Source organism: Saccoglossus kowalevskii, chromosome 5, assembly GCF_978046115.1.
Source record: "Saccoglossus kowalevskii chromosome 5, keSacKowa6.1, whole genome shotgun sequence".
In the NCBI taxonomy this organism is placed as follows: Eukaryota; Metazoa; Hemichordata; class Enteropneusta; family Harrimaniidae; genus Saccoglossus; species Saccoglossus kowalevskii.
Window position 1 is genome coordinate 395,301 of NC_140645.1, and position 15,779 is coordinate 411,079.

Here is a 15,779-nt window from a genome sequence, read left to right on the forward strand (position 1 = left end):
TAATATGCATGGATTTTTACCAAAACCTAATCAAATCTGCGCATCTTTGCACCAAGTTTCATCAAAAATCAATGTATGGTTCTTGTGATATCAGTGGAACAGACACACACACAGACACACAGACAGACACACTAACACAAACAGGACTTTCCCAGAAGGCGTGAATCCGAATTTCTGATTGAGATTTTATTTTATTGGTAACGAAAGTATATTCTAAATGAAGTTTCAAATAAAAACGAACACAACTGCATTGCGTAGAAGCAAATGATCATGGTTGCAAAATCCAGGCATGCTGCGTTTCACAATTGTTGATTATTACTCAGTAGTGATTATAATAATGTACAAAAAACATTTCATTGAAAATGACACAGTCCTCGTTAAATTTTTGAAAGTTCTCTTTGTGCTCGTCATATTAAAGCGGAGGGGCTGTCGCAAGCGTGTCCTTGAAACTTGAGTTCCAAGTGGCGTATACAAAAAATTGTCTATTTACATCAAAACGCGTGTTCCGTGTAGTAGTAATATGGCCAAAAATAAAAACGGCCGTTATTCGGCCATCTTTGATCTGATTACACATCTTTGACACACTGATATGTATGATGTATGTGCCAAATACAAATGAAAATGGTATATAAATTGTGGAAATATAGTAGTAAGGCCAAAAAGTCAGATGGCTGTCAATCGGCCATTCTTTCCTAGATTTTGAAACAAATTGTCATGAACATGTATCCTAACATGTCTAATCTATGTACCAAGTTTGAATGAAAACTGACAAAGCATGACCAAAATACAACATTTTCAAAAAACAAGATGGCTGCCAGTTGGCCATTTTGAATCGAATTGCTAAACCACTGCATGTGCATATGTCCCACATAAAGTACTAGGTACATGCAAAGAATGAACGGAATCGGTCCAAGGGATTTAGAGATATGACTCTGGACGGACGCACGGATGCATGGAGACAGAATTACCGACAGACTTCGTCCGAATGGGGACTAATAAATTTGTTGAATTGTTATGAAATACAAATAAAAGTCAACTTAGTTTCATCGTAAGCAAATGATTCCGGTCTCATATAAACGCTCAATGATGTAGGATATCCGCCATGTTCTTATAGGTCAAATAGGTCAAATCGCTAATTAACCAATCAAAAATTTAATTATTTAAATATGTTAATGTTATTGAACGCAATGTGGAAAAGATTGATGTTGTAGTATGATCTTTTGGCTTGGATTTTGATGCGAAAACGGCATGATTTTTTTTTAAATCAAAAAATTAGTTGTTTTTAAAAAATAAACTGGGCATTTGAAGAATAATTTAACATTGTTTACAGTGATAACAGCTCATTGTCGAAACGAAGCTTACCCATTCACGCTAGTCACAATAAACATCATACTCTTGAATAGGCGTCAGTGACTACTGTAAAACTTAGACTCTATTTTAGCCGCCAGGAATGATTGAAATGTCCAAAAAATGATGCCAAAATACACCTTAAAAGTCCCATTTTATTTTCTTAAATCCCATTTTATTTTTTAATCCAAGGGCAAATTTACGACAGAATCTGGTTCCTCAAATAAGGGACACGTGAGCTTTGATTCGAACCGGATACATTGAACTGGGTCGGGGAGATACAAATTATCCCAGTTGCTAAACTTCCATGTCTCTTTTGTCCAATGGGTACCTGTACTTCGAACATTCGCAAGTTTTCCTATGTAGTGCGAGACAGCTTTGTCTTTTGACCTATTAGTTTTGTGCTGACCTCTTCTCCGCGTCTTGATGTTTTGTTTTCCTTGTCATAATACTCACTGATTAATGACTTTGTTTTGATTTTGAGTTGTTTAGCCTACAACTCGGCCACTACCTTGCTGAAGTTTACGTCAATTGACGGACATTGCATTTTTTTTAAACTAACGAAGCACACTGTCTATCATCCCCATTTTTTTTCATTTGCTGATTTCTATTCTGAAAAATTTGACCGTCCGAAAAGGCACCTTAATTTTGACTCGAAAAACACGTCACATTTCCAACACAAATTATTTAAAACCGGTCGAAATTTTCGAGTTTTTACAGTATTTAATTTTATTTTTGAGAGAGCGAATTTTTAGAAGTAGTTTTCACAAACAAAAATTTAGGATGGTTAAACGTTGAGTTATGGGCGGTTGCAGTAATGCGTATAGTCATAGTGTAAGTATTTACACGTTTCCAATCGATCCGAAGGTGCGAAATCGGTGGACGAAAGCCATGAAAATAACGAAAAAAGTTTTTTTGCGAACCTGATTATCGCTTTATAGAGACCACTCGTGTTATGTGAAAGGTAGCAGTAATTTTGATAATGACATAAAAACGAAGCATCGAACAAACAGGTAATTAAGCAGCCCTCAGGTTGTTTTCATTTTCGCAGGCTAAAAGTGTCTGAATTGTTCGGTGATTGGTGTTGAATGTTGAATTCATACCTTTGTTGCCTTTACTTGCAGCTTGATCTGCGCAATAATTTATGGAATAAGAATCGGCAATGCAAGCTACCCAGCAACTTTCCCTTCTGACGTCACAGGGGGAATTTCTGTATGCAAATGAGAAGCTAATGAGGAGCCTCTTTTTAAAATACACAACAATAAAGTTGCCGTAGACTGAGTTTAAAACGCATTTTTTCAGTTAAAAAAAATAATTGATGCTTAGAAAATTAATAATATTTATGTATCAATGAATAATTTCAGGTGTGAAAATAGCAGCCATTTCACAGGCACTTTAAGCATCGCATCATGGGCGAAACAAAAGTGACGTGGCTATTTGTCTAAGCGACGCAGACTCGCAGTGCTTGAAAGGCCTGGGGAGAACACTGCCTGGTCCATTCCTCCCTGGGGCGCGCAGCTACTCTTCCCTCCCGTGGAAGGGTATGAGCGCTTGCCTCCTGGCTGACTCTGGCTAACGGACGTCGTCTCACGGCATTGTGTTTTCTGTGATTGGGGCGCCCTCCGTTTACCCTTGGCAGTGGGCAACTAGCTAGCGGATTCGATCTGAACCACCTGGTTCGTTGCACTCCAAAGCTCCGAGACTGCAACCGCCATCTCCCCAACAAAGAGGGAGGAAGATGTACCCATGACTCAGTTTGCTGGCGAAAACACACTCGTCTAAGACCGCGTCTCGTTGCACAGTAGTAGCCCCGGCCAAGAGAGCCAGGTGACACTAGGGGATGTCGCACGTAGATGTGCGGGGGCACACCAGTAAATGTGACGCCTGGGATACGCGGTTTGGGCATTTTGTCTCATCCCACACTTTGGGGTCTGATCCTGAAACCACACTGACCGGATAGCATTTGGTCCAGCGGAAAATGTTGCATAAGATTTACCCCACCCACCCCCTTAAGCATTACCTCCTCCGCTATTGACCAACGTCTACCCATCAACACCGTCTGCGCCCCACTCAGCACTCGGCCGGACATAGGAAGACGTGTTGACGAGGTTGCTTTGGATCCCGACACCTGTGATCCCATAAGCGATGAAGCAACAGTAAGTTGAAGCAACAGTAAGTGGTTGCCTTAGGATCAAGGGTGGGGTATATACATCGTATCACTAAGATCAATGATACTCCACATCACCACAACGGCATGGCTCACCGAGTCGTTACAGATGGAAGACCACCCGAGGTACAAGCTGTATCCGGCGCGAGCGAACTGTCTCCTTTCAACATAAATATGTGAAATATTTCATGACAGCGTTGGTTTCCTTTGGGGACGCCTGTGGGTCGGTAAGAAGGGAGCCAAATCCAACAGTGGAGCCTGGACCCAAGGGTAAATTCCTGAGTCCGGTCCCATGCGACAAACTCTGGCTGGCTGAAAGTAAGGGGGGAGGCGCAACGTGTGCCCTGACCCGAAAGCCCTGCCCTGAAATCGAAGGCTCGGCTGCCAGCATCCCCGTTGGCATTTAGTGCCCGAGGTCCCAGAGGAGACCAGGTGCAACTAGCCTGAGCCTCGGCCTCACCCAAATCAGCTGGAGAGTCACGACTGGGAGTGGGGGGGTTCCCCGGAAGAGACATGTTTTGAATGCGAGCGATGCTTTTTCTTCATGCTCGCCGACCGAGGGGCCGCAGTGGAGACAGCTCGCTCCGACTGCATCTGATCTACCCTGCTTGCCAGGGACGCAATTTGCCCCGACTGTCCTTCGACTGAAGCCCTCAATTCAGAGGCAAACCCTACGTCGTGAGAGGACGGATCTACAAAGGGACCAGCAACGGGCCCCATAGAAGGAAAGACCTCCAGGGGCACAGTCTCGCTGTAGCCAGTAAAATCAGGTAAATTATTGCCTGAAAACACAGACTGTGAGAATGCCCTCCGATCAGCGGGGAGAGGTCGAAAAATATCGGTACCTCAACCATCGGGCCTCCTACTCGACGTCTCAGTACACGAAGTACCGGAAGCCGAGTGTGAGGACTTTCCACTCATGCCAACAGGCAACTCACTTTAACTGATTTTTACTGGACGCGCTACCTTGCTGTGAAAATACGAGCGACACGATCAGTCTCAGCGATTTTGCATGGCTCTGAAAAACATCCCAGGCCTCCAGTGAAAAACAATCACCTTCAAGACAAAAACCTTGAACCCCACATGCAGCCAAAGCAAAAATAGCATTTCGGATGCGGGTCCTATGCTGTTAATTCTGATTATAAACACTGCATGTCATGGGGCTTCCCCTGACCTAGATTATGTATCTCTCCGTCATTGGAAGAATCGCTGATTAATGCCTACAGTTCAAAATAGTCATTTTGACTGACCGGAGTCTATGGTGGGTAATTGAACGTAGTGAATTTGACTTTCAAAGAGACAACAGTTGCTTGATGTTGAAAAATCAGATTACAAAATAATATAACATGCATATGTTATGTACCCATGACTAGAGAAATAAATTCAAAAGATTTGAGAGCCCCTTACCCAATTCTAGAGTACCATACTACATCACACACAAGCTCATTTCAGACTGGCTTACCTTTGCTTTTAAAAATGAAGGGTATTTACCAAAAACTCTGGTCAATAGTTCATCGGTTACTTCATTTCCCAAATCACCACAGAATATTCTAAAATCATCTTTTAAAAAAAAAACAGAAAAGTTAACACATGATATTTACTGATACTCAATACTCATACTTAGTTTGTGGTCAAACCAAGCATGTAGTAAATAAGATTGAAGTCACCATGAAAAAAATGTGAGTTAGTTTTAAAATGTGTCTAGGCACAGCGGACATAGCAGGATAGACAAATGATAATATGTGAAATGTGAATTACACCATTGTCAATACCATGTAATCACTACATGTACATATCTAAACTTCTAAATGAGTGTAATACATGTAGATAGGTTGCATTTGTAATCAAATAAAGAAAATCAAAGAAAGCTTAGAAAGAACTCCTGTGTGCTGAGGGAATAGGGATCATGATGTAATATTCGGGAATATTTGAAAATGATAAACAAATTATGAATAAACTATTATTAAGGAGCCACCAGTAATCATCTACACACATAGACATCGTATACCTACAATAAGCCTACTTAAAAATATGCATAAAAAGTCTACACAAAATTGAAACATTAAAAAGAAAACTGAAATAATTCATAAAACATTGGGGAAAATGAAACGCAACGAAAAGAGTAAACAAATAAATGCCCAAAATAAACTTATAGGGCATTTAAAAATATTTTAGAAATTTAGTTAACACGGAAAACGTAAAGTAGCAAGAACTACTATGTAAATTTCTGACAAACAATCACAAACTAAATGTCTAAAATTCAAACCACTATCTTAATATCAATATATGTGTCAATAAATATTTATTTATTTTCAGTTACGTATATTAATAAGGAAGGCATCACAATCTTTTGGATTGGTTCGTATATCCCGGAAATCGACATGGTAAAATTACAACCATCGTACAGCTCAGTACCATAACAAATATTAATAATTTACGGCAGACGTACTTCTCGGTACATAAAATTCAAAGTAATCCTCAATGCGTCTCATTTGTTACTGCGTATAAATTGACACTATCTGGGACATGTCGCACGCGATGAGTACCAACCAAAAATACACACAGGACATTTTAAGTGGCTCGAAACAAAACCTATTCGCTAATTTTCGTTTCGAAAACATCTACGATGGCTTAAAACCCTGCAGCCCGTAAAAAAAAAAATAATAAAAAAATACATAAAAAATGCTAAATTTTAATTAAAATGTAAAATACAACAATGAATTGCAGCAGCCAATCATTAGTAACATTCTTACCAAGTTACATAAAAATCGTTTTAATGCTTCTTGAGATATAACTGAAATAGCTTAAAATTCACACATTATTATGCAGATGAGCTCATTAATATGCATGGCTGTCAACCAAAAACTAATCAAATCTGCGCATTGCCCCAGACAAGCTATATACCAAGTTTCATTGAAATCCGAACATTGGTTCTTGAGATATCGATGGAACAGACACACTAACTGCAAAGACTCCCTTTTTGTGCTTCGCACACAGGAGTCAAAAATATTATTAATAACAAAGAATTGCATTACATACAGTGGGCAAGTCACATAGCTCCTTACATTTTTCACTTCATTGTCGCATTTGAACAGTATTGTTTTCACATTTGCATGGTATATGCTTTGCATCAATTCCGCATCATTATAGAATAAAATAGCCGCATATCAAATCAAAGAAAGCTTAGAAAGAACTCCCATGTGCTGAGAGTATTGGAGACACATTAAATATAATTCGAAATTACTTAGCTGAAAACTAATTATGCAAATCAGAAAATTAATATGACCAGATTTGAGTGTAAAACTAATGAGGTCTGCGCAATGTAACAGAAAATCTATGTCTCCAAGTTTAATTGAAATGTGATTAGAACCAAAAAATTATGAATTATTATGCTTATTAGGGAATTAATATGAACAGATTTTTACCCCAAACTAATTAGGTTTGTACATTGTCCTAGAGCATCTTTATACTAAGTTTCATTGAAATGGAATAATTAGCACCGTGAAAACTCCAAAATTTCGACCCCTCTAAAAATTCGATCGCCTATTTATTTGCCGGGTTTCGGTGTTTTATTTACCTCCAAATTTTCGATTCCAATAAAAATTGCCGACTCATTCTTATTCGAAAATTGCGACCAGTTTTAGTTTTCCCACAAACGAAAAAAAAAACGATGTGAGCGTTCAAACGGGACCTTCCTCGAAGGCATGAATCCGGGTTTCTGATTGACTGAGAGATTTTTATTTTATTGGTAACGAAAATATATTCTAAATAAACGAAGTTTGAAATAAAAACGAACACAAAAATCTCGGCATGCTGCGTTTCTGAATTGTTGATTATTACTGTACTCAGTAGTGATTATAATAATGTACACAAAATAAATTTGTTGAATGGTTATGAAATACAAATAAAAGTCAACTTAGTTTCATCATAAGCGAATGATTCCGGTCTCGTATAAACGTTTGATGCTGTAGGATATCCGCCATGTTCTCTTAGGTCAAATAGGTCAAATCGCTAATTAACCAATCAAAAAGCTGGATGATGCCAACGTGTTCAAATTACCATAGCTTATTTAAATATGTTAATGTTATTGAACGCAATGCGGAAGAGATTGGTGTTGTAGTACGATGTTTTGGCTTGGATTTTGATGCGAAAACGGCATGATTTTTTTTAAATAAAAAAATTAGTTGTTTTTAAAAAATAAACTGGTCATCTGAAGAATAATTTAACATTGTTCACAGTGATAACAGCTCATTCTCGAAAGGAAGCTTACCCGCTCACGCTAGTCACGATAAAAATCATACACGTGTACTCTTGAATAGACAAACGTCAATGACTACGGTAAAACTTAGACTCTATTTTAGCCGGCAGGATTGATTGAAATGTCAGAAAAATGACGCCAAAATACACCTTAAAAGTCCCATTTTATTTTCTTAAATCCCATTTTATTTTTTAATCCAAGGGCAAATTTACGGCAGAATTTGGTCCCTCAAATAAGGGACACGTGAGCTTTGATTCTAACCGGATACATTGCACTGGGTCGGGGAGATAGTTTGCTAAACTTCCATGCATCTTTTGTCCAATGGGTACCTGTACTTCGAACATTCGCAAGTTTTTCTAGGTAGTGCGAGACAGCTTTGTCTTTTGACCTATTAGTTTTATGCTGACCTCTTCTCCGCGTCTTGATGTTTTGTTTTGCTTGTCATAATACTCACTGATTGATGACTTTGTTTAGATTTTGAGTTACAACTCGGCCACGACCTTTGCTTTTACCGTGAAACATGAGGAAGTTTACGTCAATTGACGGACATTGCATTTTTTAAAAACTAATGAAGCACACTGTCTATCATCCCCATTTTTTCATTTGCTGATTTCTATTCTGAAAAATTCGACCGTCCGAAAATGCACCTTAATTTTGACTCTAAAAACACGTCACATATCTAACACCAATTATTTAAAACCGGTCGAAATTTTGAAGTTTTTACGGTTCTTTAGATATCAGTGTGAAAGCTTAAAATTGGTTAATTATGCAAATTAGGTAATTAATATGTACAGATTTTAACCCACAATTATTCAGGTCTGTCTATTGTCCTACAGCATCCATGTACATTCATTGATATGTGATGTATAGTACCTGAGATATCAGTGTGAAAGTTGGTTAATTATGCAAATTAGGTGATTAATATGCACAAATATTTACCGGAAACTAATTGGGTCTGCATAATTCTAGATTCATTGAAATGTGATGATTAGTACTTTAGATATCAGTAGAAAAGCTGAAAATTAATTATGCAAATTAGGTAATTAATATGCACAATTATTTACCCTAAAACTAATCAGGTCTCTGCATAGTCCTAAAGGATCTATGTACCAAGTTTCATTGAAATGCGATGATTAGTACTTAAGATACCCGTGGAAAAGCTGAAAATTAACTAATTATGCAAATTAGGTGATTAATATGCACAAATATTTATCGAAAACAATCAATCTCTGCATAGTCCTTGAGTATGTAAGTACCAAGTTTCATTGAAATGTAATGCTAACTACTTATATCAAATGCTGAAAATTAATTAATTATGCAAATTAGGTAATTAATATGTACTGATATTACCATAAAAACTATCAGGTCTGTGCAGTGTCGTATGACATCTATGTACCAAGTTTCATTGAAATGTGATGATTAGTACTTGAGATATCAGTGGAAAAACCGAAAATTGACTAATCATTATGCAAATTAGGTAATTAGTATCCACGGATTATTACCAAAAACTAATCAAAACCTAGCATTAGTTCAGAGCATCTATGTACCAAGTTTCATCAAAATCCAATGAGTGGTTGTTTAGATATCAGTGGAACAGTCATGGAACCACTAAAAAATAGCTAATTATCATGCAAATTAGGTAATTAATATGCACGGATTTTTACCAAAAATTAATCAAATCTGCGCATATGTTCAGAGCATCTATGTACCAAGTTTCATCAAAATCCAATGAGTGGTTCTTTAGATATCAGTGGAACAGTCATAGAACAGCTAAAAATTAGCTAATTATCATGCAAATTAGGTAATTAACTAGCATGGATTTTTACCAAAACCTAATCAAATCTGCGCATTGGCCCAGAGCATCTATGCACCAAGTTTCATCAAAAAACGATGTATGGTTCTTGAGATAGCAGTGGAACAGTCGGACACACATACACACACACACACATACACACATACACACATACATACAGACACACTAACTGCAAAGACTCCCATTTTGTGCTTCGCACATGGGAGTCAAAAATATTTACTTACAATTGTTGTTACTAATAATTTATTGCAAATGTCTGAAAGATTGTGTGTGTACATTATTTCGCTATATAAATCTTGAATTTTTCAAAAATGCGATCAGGACAAACTGAATGAACGATCATAATGTCAAGCAGGTGAACAACGGTAAAATAGTTTGAACCTAAGAACTTTAAACTGATTGTGAAACAGATATTTATCCCTGAATTTGGATGGTTTGTATGTTCTGTTTTCAACTGTGGATGCATGCATTTTTGGACATGTGGATTTCAGCGTTGATTCATGAAATCACTAGCATTGCATTGCAGTGCAGCTCACATGTTTTAACTCTAGCAATAGATTGATAGCTTATTATGCCATGTACATGCCAATTGGTAAAGCTGGAGTCTGCTACCAATACGAGGGGTGATCAATAAGTTCCCGGCCTTCCTCATATACGTTACAGAAGGAAGATTTTTCTTACACTATTTTTCAACATAGTCCCCTCTAAGTTCAATGCACTTTGTCCATCGATGTTCCAGTTTTCCAATTCCCTGCTGGAAGAAGGTTTCTTCTTGATCCGTTTGATAGGCCTCTACAGCTTCGATGATGTCATCATCAGTCTCATAACGGTGACCATGCAAGTGGGACTTCAGTTTAGGAAACAGGTAGAAGTTTAACGGTGCCATGTCAGGCCACATTCGGTTGCTGCTGTCACTGCCACCTGTGCTGTGTGGACAGGTGCATTGTCCTGGATGCAACAGCACACCAGCTAGAAGCTTTCCTCTAGTTTTCTCCTTGATTGCTGCTCTTAACTGTGGCAGTTTTGAAGCATAGTACTCTCCAATGATTGTTTGATCCTTTTGCAAGTAGTCAATCTGTATAATATCCCAGTTTACAAAAAAGGCCCAGTTGATGACCCAGGGAATTTTCACCTCTATTTTGAACCGTCGACTCTGCTATTGGTTGGAGGTTCTTGGCAAAATAAATGAAGCACAGGCAGGTTTTAGGGACGGGTACTCAACTTTTGATAATATCTTTATTCTACACTCTTTGGTACAAAAATACATCACACGTAAAAGAGGGAAATTCTATTGTGTTTTTGGAGATTTTTCCATGGCCTTTGACATGGTAGAGAGACAGCGACTATGGTATATTTTGATAAAGGGTGGGGTGACAGGACAAATGTACCGTATACTTGCTAGTATTTACTCCAATGTTAGATCGTGTATTAGAACATCAAATCAGTATACGGAATATTTTGACTGTCCAATTGGTGTCCGCTAAGGTTGTATGTTGAGTCCCTTCCTATTTTCCTTCTTCATTAATGAACTAGCTGAACTACAACTTACAGTTCCCTCACTATGGTACCGTATTCAACTTTCACCTGACCTCATTGAACTCTTTTGTTTATTATTTGCTGACGACATTGCGATGTATTCGGATACTTTCATTAGCCTACAAAGATTAATTTGTAAGCTTGAGGGGTATTGTGATAAATGGAAAATGACAAGTGAACTTGGACAAAACAAAAGTAATCGTTTTCAAAGCGAGGGGGTCACCTAGCCAAATCTGAAAAGTGGTATTTAAAAAAAAAAAAGCTGGGGGTAGTTTCACATTACAAATATTTGGGAATGTTATTATCATGTCGGTTACAGTGGACAGCTGCAGTCTTTAGCACAACAAGCTAAAACATAGTTGAACTCTGGTGACCTTGCCCTTTATGCATAAGCACATGGCTAATTATATATTGTGGAAACCATATCCTGATTACCAAACCAGTTAAATACATGGAACCAACTGCATTTCGACTTCATGGTACTGATCATTCAAAATAACCAATTGTGTATCATTTGCCTTCATTAATTGTGAAACAGAATCCTGTGAGCTTGGGCCCCTCTGATGCCGCTTGCGGCTTTAATTTTAATGTCTTATTGGCATTTCTTTTGGCAAGATTGTCAACTGTATGTTTCAAGTCACAGTGAAGGTAAAATCTATACTAGTGTATGCCACATGTCAAGCCAACAAACCAACATGTGAATCACCATTTATTGATTCAGAACTGTTTTTACAAGTATGTGGCAGGACACACTCCAATATTATGCACTACTGTGCCACCTTCCACAGTGCACTGATGTGTCTCTTGCTACAGTGCACTACTGTACCACTCCCAAACTGCATACCTTCCATTATAACACATCACTCGTTAATACTGTACTATAATTAGTCAAAACAGGATCACCTGCTATTTCACGAGGCCGCAGAAATAGCAGGGTTTTTTTGGTACCCCACAACCCCAAGGGGAAATAGACGTATACTAGCACTAGCCCTCATGGCCATGCAATATGTGCTTAATAGTGCCCAACTGTACCCCTCCCAGTGACTATTGTGCCCCTTCCCAATGCACTACTGTTCTCTGCACTGCCACTCTACTAATAAATCACCAAAAGAGGAAAAAGTTCAACTTACTTGGATCCCAGTCAACTAGACTCTCATCTTCCCATACAGTGCCTGCCGCTGTCCTAACAAATTTCTTTTTTCTTTTTTCAGGTTTATCTTTTGTTTTGTCATCTTTAATATTGTCAGTAGTCTGTACAGGCATGGGTAGGTAAGGGCCTTGTAAAGACTGGCTGCTCTCATTGGTAGCTACATCAGTATTAATCTGAAATGTATCTTGGGACAAAATCGGAGAATCTGACCTTGTTGTGTTCTCTAGATGCTCTGTTGTCTGTAAAAACATTAGGCGATTAAACAACAAATCTAAATATAATGTAATGTGCGTCACATTTAGTAAACTGATAAAATACAAACAAATTTACCATTAAACAGTAAAACAATAGCCACCAGACATCCACTTTTAGTAACTAAGAACCAGTAAAGAGTAACACCTCCTAGGAATAGGATCTCATAGTGTACAAAATTGTATAATACACACACGTGTGATGTTCAAATGAGTTAAAACATTTTTGTCAAGTAGTTAAGGACACATGTTGAGGCTTAACTAATAATTAGTAATAATAATATGGTTACCTTGGTAAATCTGACAGGGGGTGCGGAGTATACTGTGGGTGGTTTTGAAATGACAGCTGATACTTGTTGAACTGGTTGTGGCAGTGGTGGCATTTGTGATAAGGTCATTGGCAGACCAGGTACACCAGGAGGTGACATCATATGTGGCAGACCAGGAGGCATGGGAAGTGGAGGGACTGCTGTAGACGGGTTATTACGCATTTGTAATTGGTGTGGTATAAATGATGGTCTTGTACCCATAGTCATCATAGGGCTGCCAACTGTATTCAAATAACAAGATTATACAGTTTCACAAAATGTCTAAACTGTACATAGCCAAGACAGGAGACTCATAACAATGTCACAAATGAAATGCCAAAATGGATTTTGGCAAATGTCATCAAATAAAATCACATGTGCATTGACGATGAAATAATATGTACAACAATCAATGGAACTAACAATATAACCTAGTTCTAACGCTGAATCAACTCTTCAGTGAAAATAGCACAAATAATAGACAAGTACATGTATCTGAGGGGATTACCCAAATTGCATATTATACATGTATATAGGTATATGTAGGGCATTTGGGTGTATAAGCTACTTATCAGATCACTAATTACTGCTTACCAATGATTACATTTTAAGTGGAAAGAAAAATTAGAACTACGACCATCAAGATATATTTTGAATGCACTAATAACATTGTTAAAATTAGTTATATTATAATGAGATAGTAAATCTTTAGCTGATTTTCAACTTTTTGTTTGATCTACGCAAGATAAAGGTTTTAAAATAACTAGACCAAAAATAAATAAAAATCAAAGAGAGCTTAGAATAAACTCCTGTGTGCAGAGAGTATTGGAGACACATTAAAAATTAAATCAAAATTACTTGAACTTGAGATATTGATGGAAAAGCTTATGCAAATAAGGTAAGTAATATGAACAGATTTAAGTGTAAAACTAATAAGGTCATTAAAATGTGATAAGAACCAAAAAATTATTAATATGAACAGATTTTAACCCAAAATTAATCAGGCTGTCTATTGTCCTAGAGCATTTATGTACAAAATTGTATTCAAATGTGATGATCAGTACTTGAGATACCAGTATTAATTAATTATGTTAATTAGGTGATTAAGAAGCATAAATATTTACCAAAAACTAATATGGTGTATAGTCCTAGGTTCATTGAAATGTGATGACGAGTACTCTTTAAAAGTGTCATCAAAATCCAATGAGGATTCTTTAGACATCAGTGCAACAGCCATGGAATAGCAAAAAATTAACTAATTATGCAAATTAGGTAATTAATATGCACAATTATTTATCCCAAAATTAATCAGGTCTCTGCATATTCTTAGAAGATCTATGTCGCAAGTCTCATTGAAATGTGATGATTAGTACATGTACATGAGATATCAGGTGAAAAGCTAAAAATTAACTAATTATTAACTAATAAGGTGATTAATATGCACAAATATCTACCCAAAAACTAATTAGGTCTCTGCAAAGTCCTCAAGTAACTATGTACCAGGTTTCATTGAAATGTGATCATTACTACTTGAAATATCAAAAGCTGAAAATTAATTAATTATGCAAATTAGGTGATTAATATGTACTGATATTACCCTAAACACGATCAGGTCTGTGAAGTGTCATATGACATCTATGTACCAAATTGTATTGAAATGTTATGATTAGTACTTGAGATATCAGTGGAAAAGCCGAAAATTGATTAATCATTATGCTAATTAGGTAATTAATTTAAAAAGATTTTTACCCAAAACTAATCAAATCTACACATTAGTTCAGAGCATGAATGTGCCAAGTTTCATCAAAATCCAATGATGGTTCTCCAAATATCAGTGGAACAGTCATGGAAAAGCTAAAAATCAGTTAATTATCATGCAAATTAGATAATGAATATTCATTGATTTTACCCAAAACAAATCAAATCTGCGCATTAGTTCAAAGCATCCATGTGCCAAGTTTCATCAAAATTCAATGAGTGGTTCTTCAAATATCAGTGAAACAGCTAAAAATCATACATACATACATACATACATACAGACAGACAGACAGACAGACAGACAGACAGGGTAGCTGCAAAGACTCCCTTTTGTGCTTCGCACATGGGAGTCAAATATCCACAAGACCCAATTTTTCGTAATAATTGAAAAAAATAATGAAGGACAAAAAAACAAGCAGTCTGTCGGCTGAGATAGCTCCGCTGTTAACAACAGAACTTGAACTGGATGACTAAGACAGTTTATGTTGAAGTTAAAAGTTCCACCACAGAATTGGCAAACATGCTGTGCAACTGCTGTACTCCACTGGCGGGATGACTTTCGTCAACAGCGGTCATCGCTTGTGATGTTGCTTGCTGATTGTGGATTGAATGAGTCTTTGTTACCGGTTGAAACGTTCACGCTCTACAAGGCTTATAAAACTCACTTTCCAGGTGGTCAACATGCATTAAGTTCTCCCAATCAGGGTATTCCATGTGATGTACACCTGACATGCCAAAAATGTTGTTGAACGATTTGAACTGGATAAAAATAGCAGATGAAAATGCGTTTACAAAATAAAAATAGTTCGGTAGCCAATGGAAATACGATGTTCATTTGCATATCGACCGTGAAATATCGAAAACATTATTGCATGGGTGATATGCAAATTAGTTTTAGTCTAAGTGACTGCCTAAAAGTACCATTACTGTACATATACACCAAGTATCAAAGCATTCAGGCTTATAGTTTTCATAAAGAAGTCGAAAACACAGACGACGAACAATGAATCATATGTGTGACAGAGGTGTGTGGGTTTGGCGGTTCCACATCAAGGGTCATCTGTCCTCCGCCGACGTGAGACCCTGCGAGGTCTGTAGAAGTCGATAGGTTCCGACTCTGCCTCCCACCAAACATATGCCCGTCCCCCTCGTCACAAACGGAAGCATCAAACCTGCTTCCCCTGCGAGCTG

The 15,779-nt window shown here is 37.5% G+C and overlaps 1 protein-coding gene across 1 annotated transcript in view; it reads right to left on the reverse strand.

Moving 5' to 3' along the window:
- The window catches only part of LOC146742791 (RNA-binding protein 42-like), a 32,995-nt gene that overhangs the window by 14,693 nt on the left and 2,523 nt on the right, over positions 1 to 15,779 (reverse strand). The window contains exons 2-4 of the mRNA XM_085499466.1: positions 12,813 to 13,072; positions 12,252 to 12,510; positions 4,977 to 5,074 (exon numbers count right to left, since the gene is read on the reverse strand). Coding sequence (XP_085355592.1) covers positions 4,977 to 5,074; positions 12,252 to 12,510; positions 12,813 to 13,072 — 617 coding nt within the window. The remainder of the gene's footprint in view (positions 1 to 4,976; positions 5,075 to 12,251; positions 12,511 to 12,812; positions 13,073 to 15,779) is intronic.